The sequence below is a fragment of the Thunnus maccoyii genome, chromosome 2 (genome assembly GCF_910596095.1).
Source record: "Thunnus maccoyii chromosome 2, fThuMac1.1, whole genome shotgun sequence".
Lineage (NCBI taxonomy): Eukaryota > Metazoa > Chordata > Actinopteri > Scombriformes > Scombridae > Thunnus > Thunnus maccoyii.
Window position 1 is genome coordinate 20,507,486 of NC_056534.1, and position 19,460 is coordinate 20,526,945.

The 19,460-nt window shown below is 39.7% G+C and overlaps 1 protein-coding gene across 1 annotated transcript in view; it reads right to left on the minus strand.

The window, feature by feature from the left end:
• Positions 1 to 18,661, minus strand: part of LOC121886160 — a 35,165-nt gene extending 16,504 nt beyond the window's left edge. The window contains exons 1-3 of the mRNA XM_042396092.1: positions 18,578 to 18,661; positions 18,306 to 18,461; positions 17,393 to 17,680 (exon numbers count right to left, since the gene is read on the minus strand). Coding sequence (XP_042252026.1) covers positions 17,393 to 17,680; positions 18,306 to 18,461; positions 18,578 to 18,628 — 495 coding nt within the window. The 5' untranslated portion in view covers positions 18,629 to 18,661. The remainder of the gene's footprint in view (positions 1 to 17,392; positions 17,681 to 18,305; positions 18,462 to 18,577) is intronic.
• Between the last annotated feature and the right edge of the window lie 799 nt (positions 18,662 to 19,460).

Consider the following 19,460-nt stretch of genomic DNA (forward strand, 5'->3'; position numbering starts at 1 on the left):
AACCTACTCACTTTTCATCAGAATTGAGCCAGACTCACACCTAAGGCTTTATTGTACTAGAAGAGTCACGGCACACACAGTATATGCTTTTTCATCTGTTTCTATCAATTTCAGTGTTATTGGACACAAACTAGTCACTTTTCATCATATTCGAACCAGACTCTCACCGAATGCAGGATTCTGCTAGTAGAGTCACCGCACACACAGTATATGCATTTTCATCTGTTTCTATCAATTTCAGTGTTATTGGACACAAACAAGTCACTTTTCATCATATTCGAACCAGACTCTCACCGAATGCGGGATTCTGCTAGTAGAGTCACCGCACACACAGTATATGCATTTTCATCTGTTTCTATCAATTTCAGTGTTATTGGACACAAACAAGTCACTTTTCATCAGGATCGATGCAGACTCACACCAAATGCAGGATTCTGCTAGCAGAGTCACCGCACACATAGTATATGCATTTTCATCTGTTTCTATCAATTTCAGTGTTATTGGACACAAACTACTCACTTTTCATCAGAATTGAGCCAGACTCACACCTAAGGCTTTATTGTACTAGCAGAGTGACGGCACACACAGTATATGCTTTTTCATATGTTTCTATCAATTTCAGTGTTATTGGACACAAAATAGTCACTTTTCATCAGGATCGATGCAGACTCACACCAAATGCGGGATTCTGCTAGCAGAGTCACCGCACACACAGTATATGTATTTTCATCTGTTTCTATCAATTTCAGTGTTATTGGACACAAACTAGTCACTTTTCATCAGAATCGATGCAGACTCGTCCAAAACGCTCTGTTGTAGTAGCAGAGTCACAGCACTCACAGTACATGCATTTTCATATGTTTCTATCAATTTCAGTGTTATTGGACACAAACTAGTCACTTTTCATCATTTTCGATCCAGACTCACACCGAATGCGTGATTCTGCTAGCAGAGTCACCACACGCACAGTACATGCATTTTCATCTGTTTCTATCAATTTCAGTGTTATTGGACACAAACTAGTCACTTTTCATCATTTTCGATCCAGACTCACACCGAATGCGTGATTCTGCTAGCAGAGTCACGGCACACACAGTACATGCATTTTCATATGTTTCTATCTATTTCAGTGTTATTTGACACAAAATAGTCACTTTTCATCAGAATCGATGCAGACTCGTCCAAAACGCTCTGTTGTAGTAGCAGAGTCACGGAACACACAGTACATGCATTTTCATCTGTTTCTATCAATTTCAGTGTTATCCGTGACAAATTACTCACTTTTCATCAGAATTGAGCTAGACTCACACCTAATGCTTTATTGTACTAGCAGAGTGACGGCACACACAGTATATGCTTTTTCATATGTTTCTATCAGTTTCAGTGTTATTCGCCACAAACTAGTCACTTTTCATCAGAATCGATGCAGACTCGTCCAAAACGCTCTGTTGTAGTAGCAGAGACACGGCACACACAGTTTATGCTTTTTCATATGTTTCTATCAATTTCAGTGTTATTCGTCACAAACTACTCACTTTTCATCAGAATTGAGCCAGACTCACACCTAAGGCTTTATTGTACTAGCAGAGTCACGGCACACACAGTATATGCTTTTTCATCTGTTTCTATCAATTTCAGTGTTATTGGACACAAACTAGTCACTTTTCATCATTTTCGATCCAGACCCTCACCGAATGCGGGATTCTGCTAGCAGAGTCACCGCACACACATGCATTTTCATCTGTTTCTATCAATTTCAGTGTTATTGGACACAAACTAGTCACTTTTCATCATTTTCGATCCAGACTCACACCGAATGCGTGATTCTGCTAGCAGAGTCACCGCACACACAATATATGCATTTTCATCTGTTTCTATCAATTTCAGTGTTATTGGACACAAACTAGTCACTTTTCATCAGTATCGATGCTGACTCGTCCAAAACGCTCTGTTGTAGTAGCAGAGTCACGGCACTCACAGTACATGCATTTTCATATGTTTCTATCAATTTCAGTGTTATTGGACACAAACTAGTCACTTTTCATCAGAATTGAGCCAGACTCACACCTAAGGCTTTATTGTACTAGCAGAGTGACGGCACACACAGTATATGCTTTTTCATATGTTTCTATCAATTTCAGTGTTATTTGACACAAACTAGTCACTTTTCATCATATTCGATCCAGACTCACACCGAATGCGGGATTCTGCTAGCAGAGTCACGGCACACACAGTATATGCATTTTCATCTGCTTCTATCAATTTCAGTGTTATTGGACACAAACTAGTCACTTTTCATCAGGATCGATGCAGACTCTTCCAAAACGCTCTGTTGTAGTAGCAGAGTCACTGCACACACATTATATGCATTTTCATCTGTTTCTATCAATTTCAGTGTTATTGGACACAAACTAGTCACTTTTCATCAGGATCGATGCAGACTCTTCCAAAACGCTCTGTTGTAGTAGAAGAGTCACTGCTACTACAACAGAGCAGTATATGCACAGTAAATGCATTTTCATCTGTTTCTATCAATTTCAGTGTAATTGGACACAAACAAGTCACTTTTCATCAGGATCGATGCAGACTCACACCAAATGCAGGATTCTGCTAGCAGAGTCACCGCACACACAGTATATGCATTTTCATCTGTTTCTATCAATTTCAGTGTTATTCGTGACAACCTACTCACTTTTCATCCGAATTGAGCCAGACTCACACCTAAGGCTTTATTGTACTAGAAGAGTCACGGCACACACAGTATATGCTGTTTCATCTGTTTCTATCAATTTCAGTGTTATTGGACACAAACTAGTCACTTTTCATCATATTCGAACCAGACTCTCACCGAATGCAGGATTCTGCTAGTAGAGTCACCGCACACACAGTATATGCATTTTCATCTGTTTCTATCAATTTCAGTGTTATTGGACACAAACAAGTCACTTTTCATCATATTCGAACCAGACTCTCACTGAATGCGGGATTCTGCTAGTAGAGTCACCGCACACACAGTATATGCATTTTCATCTGTTTCTATCAATTTCAGTGTTATTGGACACAAACAAGTCACTTTTCATCAGAATCGATGCAGACTCGTCCAAAACGCTCTGTTGTAGTAGCAGAGACACGGCACACACAGTATATGCTTTTTCATATGTTTCTATCAATTTCAGTGTTATTCGTGACAAACTACTCACTTTTCATCAGAATTGAGCCAGACTCACACCTAAGGCTTTATTGTACTAGCAGAGTCACGGCACACACAACAGTATATGCTTTTTCATATGTTTCTATCAATTTCAGTGTTATTGGACACAAACTAGTCACTTTTCATCATATTCGATCCAGAGTCTCACCGAATGCGGGATTCTGCTAGCAGAGTCACCGCACACACAGTATATGCATTTTCATCTGTTTCTATCAATTTCAGTGTTATTGGACACAAACTACTCACTTTTCATCAGAATTGAGCCAGACTCACACCTAAGGCTTTATTGTACTAGCAGAGTGACGGCACACACAGTATATGCTTTTTCATATGTTTCTATGAATTTCAGTGTTATTGGACACAAACTAGTCACTTTTCATCATATTCGATCCAGACTCTCACTGAATGCGGGATTCTGCTAGCAGAGTCACCGCACACACAGTATATGCATTTTCATCTGCTTCTATCAATTTCAGTGTTATTGGACACAAACTAGTCACTTTTCATCAGGATCGATGCAGACTCTTCCAAAACGCTCTGTTGTAGTAGCAGAGTCACTGCACACACATTATATGCATTTTCATCTGTTTCTATCAATTTCAGTGTTATTGGACACAAACAAGTCACTTTTCATCAGGATCGATGCAGACTCACACCAAATGCAGGATTCTGCTAGCAGAGTCACCGCACACACAGTATATGCATTTTCATCTGTTTCTATCAATTTCAGTGTTATTCGTGACAACCTACTCACTTTTCATCAGAATTGAGCCAGACTCACACCTAAGGCTTTATTGTACTAGAAGAGTCACGGCACACACAGTATATGCTTTTTCATCTGTTTCTATCAATTTCAGTGTTATTGGACACAAACTAGTCACTTTTCATCATATTCGAACCAGACTCTCACCGAATGCAGGATTCTGCTAGTAGAGTCACCGCACACACAGTATATGCATTTTCATCTGTTTCTATCAATTTCAGTGTTATTGGACACAAACAAGTCACTTTTCATCATATTCGAACCAGACTCTCACCGAATGCGGGATTCTGCTAGTAGAGTCACCGCACACACAGTATATGCATTTTCATCTGTTTCTATCAATTTCAGTGTTATTGGACACAAACAAGTCACTTTTCATCAGGATCGATGCAGACTCACACCAAATGCAGGATTCTGCTAGCAGAGTCACCGCACACATAGTATATGCATTTTCATCTGTTTCTATCAATTTCAGTGTTATTGGACACAAACTACTCACTTTTCATCAGAATTGAGCCAGACTCACACCTAAGGCTTTATTGTACTAGCAGAGTGACGGCACACACAGTATATGCTTTTTCATATGTTTCTATCAATTTCAGTGTTATTGGACACAAAATAGTCACTTTTCATCAGGATCGATGCAGACTCACACCAAATGCGGGATTCTGCTAGCAGAGTCACCGCACACACAGTATATGTATTTTCATCTGTTTCTATCAATTTCAGTGTTATTGGACACAAACTAGTCACTTTTCATCAGAATCGATGCAGACTCGTCCAAAACGCTCTGTTGTAGTAGCAGAGTCACAGCACTCACAGTACATGCATTTTCATATGTTTCTATCAATTTCAGTGTTATTGGACACAAACTAGTCACTTTTCATCATTTTCGATCCAGACTCACACCGAATGCGTGATTCTGCTAGCAGAGTCACCACACGCACAGTACATGCATTTTCATCTGTTTCTATCAATTTCAGTGTTATTGGACACAAACTAGTCACTTTTCATCATATTCGATCCAGACTCACACCGAATGCGTGATTCTCCTAGCAGAGTCACGGCACACACAGTACATGCATTTTCATATGTTTCTATCTATTTCAGTGTTATTTGACACAAAATAGTCACTTTTCATCAGAATCGATGCAGACTCGTCCAAAACGCTCTGTTGTAGTAGCAGAGTCACGGAACACACAGTACATGCATTTTCATCTGTTTCTATCAATTTCAGTGTTATTGGACACAAACTACTCACTTTTCATCAGAATTGAGCTAGACTCACACCTAAGGCTTTATTGTACTAGCAGAGTGACGGCACACACAGTATATGCTTTTTCATATGTTTCTATGAATTTCAGTGTTATTGGACACAAACTAGTCACTTTTCATCAGAATCGATGCAGACTCGTCCAAAACGCTCTGTTGTAGTAGCAGAGACACGGCACACACAGTTTATGCTTTTTCATATGTTTCTATCAATTTCAGTGTTATTCGTCACAAACTACTCACTTTTCATCAGAATTGAGCCAGACTCACACCTAAGGCTTTATTGTACTAGCAGAGTCACGGCACACACAGTATATGCTTTTTCATCTGTTTCTATCAATTTCAGTGTTATTGGACACAAACTAGTCACTTTTCATCATTTTCGATCCAGACCCTCACCGAATGCGGGATTCTGCTAGCAGAGTCACCGCACACACATGCATTTTCATCTGTTTCTATCAATTTCAGTGTTATTGGACACAAACTAGTCACTTTTCATCATTTTCGATCCAGACTCACACCGAATGCGTGATTCTGCTAGCAGAGTCACCGCACACACAATATATGCATTTTCATCTGTTTCTATCAATTTCAGTGTTATTGGACACAAACTAGTCACTTTTCATCAGTATCGATGCTGACTCGTCCAAAACGCTCTGTTGTAGTAGCAGAGTCACGGCACTCACAGTACATGCATTTTCATATGTTTCTATCAATTTCAGTGTTATTGGACACAAACTAGTCACTTTTCATCATATTCGATCCAGACTCACACCGAATGCGTGATTCTGCTAGCAGAATCACCACACACACAGTACATGCATTTTCATCTGTTTCTATCAATTTCAGTGTTATTGGACACAAACTAGTCACTTTTCATCAGGATCGATGCAGACTCACACCAAATGCGGGATTCTGCTAGCAGAGTCACCGCACACACAGTATATGCATTTTCATCTGTTTCTATCAATTTCAGTGTTATTGGACACAAACTAGTCACTTTTCATCAGAATCGATGCAGACTCGTCCAAAACGCTCCGTTGTAGTAGCAGAGTCACAGCACTCACAGTACATGCATTTTCATATGTTTCTATCAATTTCAGTGTTATTGGACACAAACTAGTCACTTTTCATCATATTCGATCCAGACTCACACCGAATGCGTGATTCTGCTAGCAGAGTCACCACACGCACAGTACATGCATTTTCATCTGTTTCTATCAATTTCAGTGTTATTGGACACAAACTAGTCACTTTTCATCATATTCGATCCAGACTCACACCGAATGCGTGATTTGCTAGCAGAGTCACCGCACACACAGTACATGCATTTTCATATGTTTCTATCAATTTCAGTGTTATTGGACACAAACTAGTCACTTTTCATCAGAATTGAGCCAGACTCACACCTAAGGCTTTATTGTACTAGCAGAGTGACGGCACACACAGTATATGCTTTTTCATATGTTTCTATCAATTTCAGTGTTATTTGACACAAACTAGTCACTTTTCATCATATTCGATCCAGACTCTCACTGAATGCGGGATTCTGCTAGCAGAGTCACCGCACACACAGTATATGCATTTTCATCTGCTTCTATCAATTTCAGTGTTATTGGACACAAACTAGTCACTTTTCATCAGGATCGATGCAGACTCTTCCAAAACGCTCTGTTGTAGTAGCAGAGTCACTGCACACACATTATATGCATTTTCATCTGTTTCTATCAATTTCAGTGTTATTGGACACAAACTAGTCACTTTTCATCAGGATCGATGCAGACTCTTCCAAAACGCTCTGTTGTAGTAGAAGAGTCACTGCTACTACAACAGAGCAGTATATGCACAGTAAATGCATTTTCATCTGTTTCTATCAATTTCAGTGTAATTGGACACAAACAAGTCACTTTTCATCAGGATCGATGCAGACTCACACCAAATGCAGGATTCTGCTAGCAGAGTCACCGCACACACAGTATATGCATTTTCATCTGTTTCTATCAATTTCAGTGTTATTCGTGACAACCTACTCACTTTTCATCCGAATTGAGCCAGACTCACACCTAAGGCTTTATTGTACTAGAAGAGTCACGGCACACACAGTATATGCTGTTTCATCTGTTTCTATCAATTTCAGTGTTATTGGACACAAACTAGTCACTTTTCATCATATTCGAACCAGACTCTCACCGAATGCAGGATTCTGCTAGTAGAGTCACCGCACACACAGTATATGCATTTTCATCTGTTTCTATCAATTTCAGTGTTATTGGACACAAACAAGTCACTTTTCATCATATTCGAACCAGACTCTCACTGAATGCGGGATTCTGCTAGTAGAGTCACCGCACACACAGTATATGCATTTTCATCTGTTTCTATCAATTTCAGTGTTATTGGACACAAACAAGTCACTTTTCATCAGGATCGATGCAGACTCACACCAAATGCAGGATTCTGCTAGCAGAGTCACCGCACACATAGTATATGCATTTTCATCTGTTTCTATCAATTTCAGTGTTATTGGACACAAACTACTCACTTTTCATCAGAATTGAGCCAGACTCACACCTAAGGCTTTATTGTACTAGCAGAGTGACGGCACACACAGTATATGCTTTTTCATATGTTTCTATCAATTTCAGTGTTATTGGACACAAAATAGTCACTTTTCATCAGGATCGATGCAGACTCACACCAAATGCGGGATTCTGCTAGCAGAGTCACCGCACACACAGTATATGTATTTTCATCTGTTTCTATCAATTTCAGTGTTATTGGACACAAACTAGTCACTTTTCATCAGAATCGATGCAGACTCGTCCAAAACGCTCTGTTGTAGTAGCAGAGTCACAGCACTCACAGTACATGCATTTTCATATGTTTCTATCAATTTCAGTGTTATTGGACACAAACTAGTCACTTTTCATCATTTTCGATCCAGACTCACACCGAATGCGTGATTCTGCTAGCAGAGTCACCACACACACAGTACATGCATTTTCATCTGTTTCTATCAATTTCAGTGTTATTGGACACAAACTAGTCACTTTTCATCATTTTCGATCCAGACTCACACCGAATGCGTGATTCTGCTAGCAGAGTCACGGCACACACAGTACATGCATTTTCATATGTTTCTATCAATTTCAGTGTTATTGGACACAAACTAGTCACTTTTCATCAGAATCGATGCAGACTCGTCCAAAACGCTCTGTTGTAGTAGCAGAGTCACGGAACACACAGTACATGCATTTTCATCTGTTTCTATCAATTTCAGTGTTATTGGACACAAACTACTCACTTTTCATCAGAATTGAGCTAGACTCACACCTAAGGCTTTATTGTACTAGCAGAGTGACGGCACACACAGTATATGCTTTTTCATATGTTTCTATGAATTTCAGTGTTATTGGACACAAACTAGTCACTTTTCATCAGAATCGATGCAGACTCGTCCAAAACGCTCTGTTGTAGTAGCAGAGACACGGCACACACAGTTTATGCTTTTTCATATGTTTCTATCAATTTCAGTGTTATTCGTCACAAACTACTCACTTTTCATCAGAATTGAGCCAGACTCACACCTAAGGCTTTATTGTACTAGCAGAGTCACGGCACACACAGTATATGCTTTTTCATCTGTTTCTATCAATTTCAGTGTTATTGGACACAAACTAGTCACTTTTCATCATATTCGATCCAGAGTCTCACCGAATGCGGGATTCTGCTAGCAGAGTCACCGCACACACAGTATATGCATTTTCATCTGTTTCTATCAATTTCAGTGTTATTGGACACAAACTAGTCACTTTTCATCAGAATCGATGCAGACTCGTCCAAAACGCTCTGTTGTAGTAGCAGAGACACGGCACACACAGTATATGCTTTTTCATATGTTTCTATCAATTTCAGTGTTATTCGTGACAAACTACTCACTTTTCATCAGAATTGAGCCAGACTCACACCTAAGGCTTTATTGTACTAGCAGAGTCACGGCACACACAGTATATGCTTTTTCATCTGTTTCTATCAATTTCAGTGTTATTGGACACAAACTAGTCACTTTTCATCATATTCGATCCAGAGTCTCACCGAATGCGGGATTCTGCTAGCAGAGTCACCGCACACACAGTATATGCATTTTCATCTGTTTCTATCAATTTCAGTGTTATTGGACACAAACTACTCACTTTTCATCAGAATTGAGCTAGACTTACACCTAAGGCTTTATTGTACTAGCAGAGTGACGGCACACACAGTATATGCTTTTTCATATGTTTCTATCAATTTCAGTGTTATTGGACACAAACTAGTCACTTTTCATCAGAATTGAGCCAGACTCACACCTAAGGCTTTATTGTACTAGCAGAGTGACGGCACACACAGTATATGCTTTTTCATATGTTTCTATGAATTTCAGTGTTATTGGACACAAACTAGTCACTTTTCATCATATTCGATCCAGACTCTCACTGAATGCGGGATTCTGCTAGCAGAGTCACTGCACACACAGTATATGCATTTTCATCTGCTTCTATCAATTTCAGTGTTATTGGACACAAACTAGTCACTTTTCATCAGGATCGATGCAGACTCTTCCAAAACGCTCTGTTGTAGTAGCAGAGTCACTGCACACACATTATATGCATTTTCATCTGTTTCTATCAATTTCAGTGTTATTGGACACAAACTAGTCACTTTTCATCATTTTCGATCCAGACCCTCACCGAATGCGGGATTCTGCTAGCAGAGTCACCGCACACACATGCATTTTCATCTGTTTCTATCAATTTCAGTGTTATTGGACACAAACTAGTCACTTTTCATCATTTTCGATCCAGACTCACACCGAATGCGTGATTCTGCTAGCAGAGTCACCGCACACACAATATATGCATTTTCATCTGTTTCTATCAATTTCAGTGTTATTGGACACAAACTAGTCACTTTTCATCAGTATCGATGCTGACTCGTCCAAAACGCTCTGTTGTAGTAGCAGAGTCACGGCACTCACAGTACATGCATTTTCATATGTTTCTATCAATTTCAGTGTTATTGGACACAAACTAGTCACTTTTCATCATATTCGATCCAGACTCACACCGAATGCGTGATTCTGCTAGCAGAATCACGGCACTCACAGTACATGCATTTTCATCTGTTTCTATCAATTTCAGTGTTATTGGACACAAACTAGTCACTTTTCATCAGGATCGATGCAGACTCACACCAAATGCGGGATTCTGCTAGCAGAGTCACCGCACACACAGTATATGCATTTTCATCTGTTTCTATCAATTTCAGTGTTATTGGACACAAACTAGTCACTTTTCATCAGAATCGATGCAGACTCGTCCAAAACGCTCCGTTGTAGTAGCAGAGTCACAGCACTCACAGTACATGCATTTTCATATGTTTCTATCAATTTCAGTGTTATTGGACACAAATTAGTCGCTTCTCATCATATTCGATCCAGACTCACACCGAATGCGTGATTCTCCTAGCAGAGTCACGGCACTCACAGTACATGCATTTTCATATGTTTCTATCAATTTCAGTGTTATTGGACACAAACTAGTCACTTTTCATCATATTCGATCCAGACTCACACCGAATGCGTGATTTGCTAGCAGAGTCACCGCACACACAGTACATGCATTTTCATCTGTTTCTATCAATTTCAGTGTTATTGGACACAAACTAGTCACTTTTCATCAGAATCGATGCAGACTCGTCCAAAACGCTCTGTTGTAGTAGCAGAGTCACGGAACACACAGTACATGCATTTTCATCTGTTTCTATCAATTTCAGTGTTATTGGACACAAACTACTCACTTTTCATCAGAATTTAGCTAGACTCACACCTAAGGCTTTATTGTACTAGCAGAGTGACGGCACACACAGTATATGCTTTTTTATATGTTTCTATGAATTTCACTCGACAGTGAGGAAAATACTCATATGTATCCTCTTCGGTCCGCCCACCGGACTGGTAAAATTAAAATAAAGATATAAAAACAAGGATAATATCTTGTGAATAAATGTTGAGTGATGTAGCGGTTATAGTTAAAAAATGAATAACAAATGAGGAAAACTGCTTTAGGCGCGAAACTACTTCCAACTGAAATACAATAGTTTGAAAGTCGTGCAGAGTGTCATGGAAAATATGGAAAAAAAATCGTGTCCGTGTACACGAATACATATAAAAATAAATTGATAGATTAAATTTCATGACTAAGTCACGAATGCTATGAGACAGACTGGCTTTTCGCTGTTGCTGAATATGAACACAAACGAGACGCTGCAGGTTTTCTGTGAAATATACACATCCAGAGCGTTTTGGAGACAGTTTAACTCTGAATATCGAGACGAACAAATCAGCTTTCTTTCGGCTTCTGGGGTAATCTGATGTTCAAGTCAGTTACAATTATTGGGGGAGACATATTTCCATGTTTCATATATTGAGGTCTAAACTGTGTTGATGGATAGTTGGTTTATATATCATAATATAAATGTCCTTTATGAAATTAAGACTGTGTAACGTGTTAGTATACTGTACAGGTCCGGCAGAAAATATAACAGTGCTGCTAATTCTCGAACAGTTTCACGGGGTTTCTCTGTTCCTCCGTCGCGTCTGCTTGCTGAGCATGGTGAAAGACAGACAGACGCTGCATCTCAACTGCTCACATGTGCCACCTAGTGCTTATTGTTGCGCGATGCAGCTACTTCTGGATAAATTATTTCACCCCTTTCACTGTGGACGTGGCATTGAAATGAGTGACACCTGTATGTGAAATGGTAACAACAGTTTGGTAACACGTGGGCACTTCTGCTTGTCACTTCTGTGACTGTTTTGGAAGGACGACACAGGCTATTTCCACACATGTAATTAATTAGGCTATTAATTCACACTGCACAAGTATTTCATATGCATAGCATATGTAGGCCTATTTATTTATTTTATTAGGTCTTGTGCTTGCATGATGTTGGGTGTTACATTTTTAATAGAATGGCTATTCTATCCTAACCTGGATTTTATTTTGACGTTTTTACATTTCACGTCCGCTTCCTGTCTTTCCACTGCGCTATTGTGTGTCCCAAATGAGAAATGAAAAAAGGAATTTGCAAAAAACAAAATTGCATGGTCTTTTGAATTTGGTTTACTGGATTTTCGTTGGGAAACAAAATAGGAATAGATCATGTGATTCAGTTTTTCGTTTTTGGTTTAACATGAAAAAAGGAATTGGCTTGATGTCCGCAGACCTGTTCAATATTCAATCCAAGAAGGAATACCGATAAAATGAATCGGCAAATACCAAAAACAGGCCGGGTTTGATCGGCTTTTCGCTATTTGATTCTGACGCCAAAAATGGTTTTCCGTTTTTTGTTTTGAAACAAATAACAGATTTACCGTTTTTTGGTTTTCAAATTATAGATGAATTACAAATTATCCGATGACACCCGGAGCCTGAAGCAGCAAGAGAGGGAACAATTAAAAATGAACTAAAATCCTGACGCAAATCATATAATGCAATTTATGAATATGCTATATTCATAGATAATAAATTACAAAAGATTAAATTTTGAAAATTGATAAAACATCATTTGTTTGCACAGTTCGTTCTGGTGACAGCAGGTGGGACTGTGCCCCAACGCAGAATAGTATCTGGATCTGTCATTTCTGGCCTTTTCCCACTTACTTGGCCTCCAAAAGCAGTGTTTTACGAGGATAACAGCAGAAAAGATACTTCCCATGTCATGGAGCAGAAATGAGTGGTTTTTCATCAGATCTGAGCCAGAATCATCCAATAACACTAATTTCATGAGGAGTTTCATCATACACATAACAATAGTTTATTATCTAATTTCTGGCTCTTTCCCATTTCTTCAGCCTCAAAAGGCATAATTTTGCAGCATTCTAGCAGAAAAACCTCTTCTACTATGATGTCACAGAAATTGGTGTTTTTTTATCAAATCTGAACCAGAATCATCCAAAATCCCAAATCCAGAATCATCCAATTTCATGAGCAGTTTCATCATACACAGAATGGTATCTGGATCTGTCATTTCTGGCCTTTTCCCACATACTGGGGCTCCAGTTGCAGTGTTTTGCGAGGATAACAGCAGAATAAGCACTTTCCATGTCATGGTGCAGAAATGAGTGGTTTTTCATCAGATCTGAGCCAGAATCATCCAAAATTACTAATTTCATGAGCACTTTCACCTTACACACAATAGTAGTTCATGATCTCTCTTTTGGCTGTTGTCCACTTATTCTGCATCAAAAAAGAGTGTTTTGCCAGGATAACAGCAGAAAAGGTACTTCTCATGTCATGGAGCAGAAATTAGTGGTTTTTCATCAGATCTGAACCAGAATCATCCAAAATCACTAATTTCATGAGGAGTTTCATAATACACAGAATAAGAGTTTGTTCTCTCACTTCTGGTGATTTCCCACTTATTCTGTCTAAAAAACAGTTTTTTACAGCATCCTAGCAATAAAAAGCCATTCCACTGTTATGATTCAGTATTTGGTGATTTTTCATCATATGCCATCATAAGATCATATGGTTTTGGATGATTTCATCATGAATCATCCAAAACCAGTGATTCTGTGAGCATTTTCATCCAAAACAGAATAGTAGCTTATCTCTCAGTTATTCTGCCTCACAAAAGAGTGTTTTGCAAGGACAACAGCAGAAAAGGCACACCCCATGTCATGGTGCAGAAATCAGTGGTTTCTCATCAGGTCTGAGACAGAATCATCAAAAATCACTATTTTATTTGCAGTTTCATCATACACAGAATAGTAACTTGTTCTATCATTTCTGGCCGTTTCCCACTTATTCGGCCTCAAACAACAGTGTTTTGCAGCATCCAAGCATAAAAAGCTCTTCCACGGTCTTGGTGCAGTTAATTAGTGGGTTTTCATCAGACCTGAGTCAGACAGGGGTATCACTAAAGATTCATGGATAGGGGGGTCAACTGTGCTTCTCGTTGATGTAGACGTCAGTTGTAGTGAAACTAGTATGAGGCACTTGCTCGTTGCTTGGGGACTGGGCCAGGTGTGGTTTTATGTTGCTTCCCTTTACCCTAGTGAGCTGGGTTGTAACAAGGACTGATAGATAAAAACCTCTTCTCTACACATCTGTCCATTTTTTATTGTTTCTGCTGTAAAAACAGTGTTCTAGAAACTTGTCCCTACAACACCTTTCCACTTTCATGGTGGAAAAGTTAGTGTCTTCTCATCAGATCTGGCCAAGAATCATACAAAAACACTCATTTTTTGAGGTGTTTCAGGATACACAGAAAAATGCCTTTTTCTTACATTTCTGCCCATTTCCCACTTCTTCTCCCTTAAAAAGAGTGTTTTGGAATCATCCCACCAGAGAAACTGTCATGGTGGAGAAATTAGTGGTTTTGCATCAGACGTAGCCCAGAATCATAGAAAAACATTGATTCTAATATCAGTTTCAGGATACACAGAGAAATACCTTTTTCTCTCATTTCTGCCCGTTTCCCACTTCTCCCTTAATAAGAGTGTTTTGGAAGCATTCCATCAGAAAAAGGGCTTCCACCATCATGGTAGAGAAATTAGTGTCTTCTCATCAGATCTGGCCAAAAATTTATTTTTTTGAGGTGTTTCAGGATACACAGAAAAATACCTTCCTGTTATCCTCCCAGTTCACATTAAAATCACCCATACGTGATAATTGCACTCTGATATTGCACTCTTTCGAGACTTCTGATCATAGAAAGTGTCATTTGCAGAAGGGCACCTATGATGTTAAAAGACATCAGAGGTGACTTTTGATGTCTGTTAATAAAAAAAGGCACTTGAAAATAACACTACATACAGCTCCTACTGAGAAAACCATAAAGTAAACCAAAATCATATCTCACAGACATCCCTCACCCACACATGCATGCACACACACTCACACACCGATGCATCCCTGTACTGCAGCATTTCTTAGAGAGGACCAGCATACTCAGTTATCAACAAAAATACAAAAACAGGATATCAAGCCTTCACATACAGATACATATACAAGGACCCTCCTCCTTCACAATGCAAACAGCCCTGTCTATACACCACACCTTCTGAAACCCAACAATATCATTTATCAGTCTGTAATGAGCATATTTAGCCCTAAGGCGCACAGAGGCCAGCCCCTTCAACAGTAACACTGGGTCTACCAGCCCACAGTCCTTCACTTTCTTCCGGCTTGTGAGCCAAGTAGCCAGATTAGCTTTCCCAAACTGAAAGTTCATCAGCTCAATTTTTGTTTTGTTTTTCACAGAATATAATGGTCCCAGAATGTAAAGCCCAACAGAAAAAAAACAAACCATTTTTCCACATAGCACATTCAACAGTGCAAGACCAGTTCATACACAGTTACATTCAATGAACACATGTACAACAGTCTCAGTCTCTTTCATTAAAGAAAGGACAGCAATTATCATTCTTATCTATTTTGGAGAGAAAAAATTAGTCGCAAGGGCCCCATGAAACACCCTCCATTGCAGATCCCCTGATCTTTTTGTTATCGGGGGCTTGTGTCCTGATAGTGTCCTGCAGAGCTCTAATGCTTCTGACCCTCACTGCAGCTGTGTACAAGGCCTTCCCTTCAACACCCTTCAAACTCCCCAGTCTCAGAGTAGCAAAGGACAACAGCCCCCCCATGCCGCCTTCCTGCCATCCTTGAGTCTCAGCTGACACTGCTAGGGAGAGAAAACTAGAGGCTCCTCCCCCCATGACCTCTCCGACACATCCCGCATTTGACTTGGCAGTGACCTTAAGACCTCTCCCATCAGTCTTGCCATGAGTCTTAGTGATGTGATGCCAGCAACCATGGCTAATTGCTGAGGTGTCATCCACTCTGCACCTTCAGCCTGTCTCAGATGGTCCACTGTTGTGATACCTGCCTTCATTCTCTTAAGTTCTCAGAATGGACAGTCTCAATTGGAATGAGCAGGATGTGGGAAATTGGCTCTTCGTACACCCACATACCTGCCTCTAAACCTTCCCTTATAGGCTGGGGCAGACACAAGTTCTTAGAACTGAAGTGTAGAAGGTGGTGAATCCTGTCAAATTCATGCCCTCCTGACTCATCAGGAAAAGCTGGCAGTCTAGCTCCAAACCACCAGCCCTCCACAGCAGTGCCTGTGCTGTACCTCCCAAGCAGGCATCAGTGTGGTACTGTGGTCTTTGAGCCACCTGGAGTCTGCCGGCAGCCTGCTCTTAAGGTCCACCAGTCCCTGCCCCCACCTCCTGTACAGGCAGACATAGGACTGTGGCAAGGACTGCACTTACAATGTAAGTGATCAAATGTATTTAGAAGAAATAATAACCAGGTTTATGCAATATCCCCAATTTACTTAAAATGCATCAAATTAATGCACTTTAAATGAATAAACCCAATGTATTTTAAATGCATCATTTTGAGAACTATGACTGTTTTCTTCCCATTCAGCCCACACCTTAAACAGTAACTAAAATACATCAAAAACAAAACAAAAAACAGTCCGATTACCATCACATTTGAACAATTTAACGTTTATTCGGAGCATGTGGCAAGTTTGGGTATTTCAGAAAGTCAAAGGCAGCAAAATGATGCTGACGTCTATGTTGTCTGTGCCATCCCTGACTCAGCCTCTGCATATTTGGTTTGTAATCTTAATGTTAAACATGTAAAATGTTTGTAAAGTAACCTTTCAACAGCAATAAACTAAACTCCCCCAAGATGTGTGCTTAATTGTGTGAAAGTTGAGGTACTGTGGACAAGTAGATTAGACAAATCAACTATGATAACTAATGCTTACATGACATTAACATGTCAAGGAATCCTTGGTATGCAGTTTCTGTAATTTTCTGACTACCAAAAGGCTCAGTGGTTGAGTGACTTTGCATCACCACACTTTTCATGGATGTGTCATACTGCATCTAGTATAGGAGTATTTAGTATCAAAAATATAACAATCAAGAACACAAGTTGAAGATTTCACAAAGACAAAATTCACTCAAACAAGTGTTGAAATTGTACTGAGTCAACCACATGAACATGTTTCTCCAGGGGTATAAAGTGCATCAGGACAACTGCTCACATTCACTGGAGCATTTTAATTTTCAGTGCTTGTACTTTTGACGAGAGCTTGTTGGTGTCCCGTTCCATCAGGATTTTCTGAAAAACTTCAAATGTACACTTGAGGTCCTTGGGGTAGCTCAAGTTCAGTGCATAAAGCAGTCTGTAAAGCATCACACTTGCAAAGGTGATACTTTGTAGATTTTGCAGAACTTCCACACCTCCAAGTACAACACCAACATCTGCATACATCTCATCTTCAGGACTGGCACCCTCCACTCGAATCGCATAGATGCCCATTGTTGTCTGTGCAATCCCTGACTCTGCCTCTGCACATTCATTATCCTGGTCGATAAAAAATGAACAATGAGCTGGTCAAATTGTTCTTTGTTTGCTTGTTTGCTGCACATTTTTTTCAGGAACATCCATTTAATGAAAGTGATAGTTGGGGTTCTTATCTATGGTAAGAGTGCACACTTAGCATATATAAAAATCCAGTACACTCTTACCATCACTGTATCACTACGCTACAATTTCAACTACAAGTTGTCAAAACAAACAGTGATGAGGGGCTCTGTTGTCTATTGCTCCAGAAACAAAGTAGTTAGCAGTTAGCAAGCAAGAGGGTTGGGAAAAGATCATGGACAGTGAATCCCAAAAGATGTGTTATGCATCCTTCGAAAATTTTTCTCAGCTGTGTCCACACTTGAAATAGTAACACTCTTTTTTAAGACAAGGAAGCAGTTGATGGGTCAAACTTGAGAATCTATTAAACTAGTAAGTGGCAGCAAATGAAACAACATAGGTAAGAACATGAACTATCACTTTGAACATGCAAAAAGCAAAAACCGAAAATGAACTGCTGTGGACAGGGTCAGCAACACAACATGTTTTAGACACAGGTCCATCTAAAACAAACAATATTAGATTAAGTGTATGTTATAATATTTAATATTATAGAAACAATTACTTTAGCCGTCAGCGCCATTATGGTGCGGATTTTCTGTCCAGCATACCCTCCTTTGGAACAGAAAACCTTTATCGGGTCATCTGTAAGCCTATCCAGTTGTCCAATGAATTTGGATGTCAGAGGAACTGTCGTTATGCGCATGAACTCCAAGTTGACCTGAAAGAGAAAAAAGAAACACAGTATATACTTGAATATAAACAAGATATAACACAGAATGCAATTTGCATTAAGATTTTCATCTGTATTTCCAACAAATGGGTTATTACACTTACTTCACCAACTTCAAACAGTGCTGGCCATCTGCTTCGAAACTCTGAAATCATTGGCTCCTGGAGAAATTCTTGTTGTTGGTATGAGAAGATACGCTGCTTCTTTTCCTTGATCACTGCCTCTTTATTCTTTTTTTATCCTCAGTCAATAGAGCAACCCTTTGCGATTCTAGGCTAACTGTCGTTTCACCTCTTGGATGGCTAGGGCAGAAATTAACCTCTGCCTTCCGTGGCTTCTTTATGTTTGCAGCTGCTTTATCCTGACCTTTCCGTTTGTTCTTAAGTGAGTTGACAATGACCTCTGGGTGCTCAGCTTGTCCGAGCTTGGTGCGGAAGTTCATCATCTTGATCTTAATGTAGTGCTTCCATCCACAACATCCAGTGCCTGTTCCTTTCTCCTGCAGACAGGGGTGGGTCTGCACCAAAGCTCCAGCAACTTCTTCAAGCTGACCATCCGTTGGATATGCAGTGTACTTGATGATTTCTTCTGCAAGGCCTTCAAGAATATCAGATCTGACTTTCGGGGTAAGAGAGTTCCATTTGCTTTGAAATCATCATGTCCCTTCTGGAGCATCATCTCAGCACAATATGAAAAGCGTGGCATGACAAAGACTTCAGGCCAAGAACAGGACCAGGACTCAGGAGATGACAATATGATGGTATCACTGCTGCTATAGGAGTCACTGGACACCGAATTGTTTGATTGCTGCAAAGAGCAGTTGGTACACACACTGGAAGGAGACACTGGAATTGTGGGGTAGCAGCTAGTTAACTGGTCCTGCCATCCTGAACTGCTCCTGTGCAGACACAAAGAGCCCAGGTATCAATCTTTTTAGTAAATAAAATTTAATATGACTGTTATCCCAACAAGTGTTTAAAAAAAAAG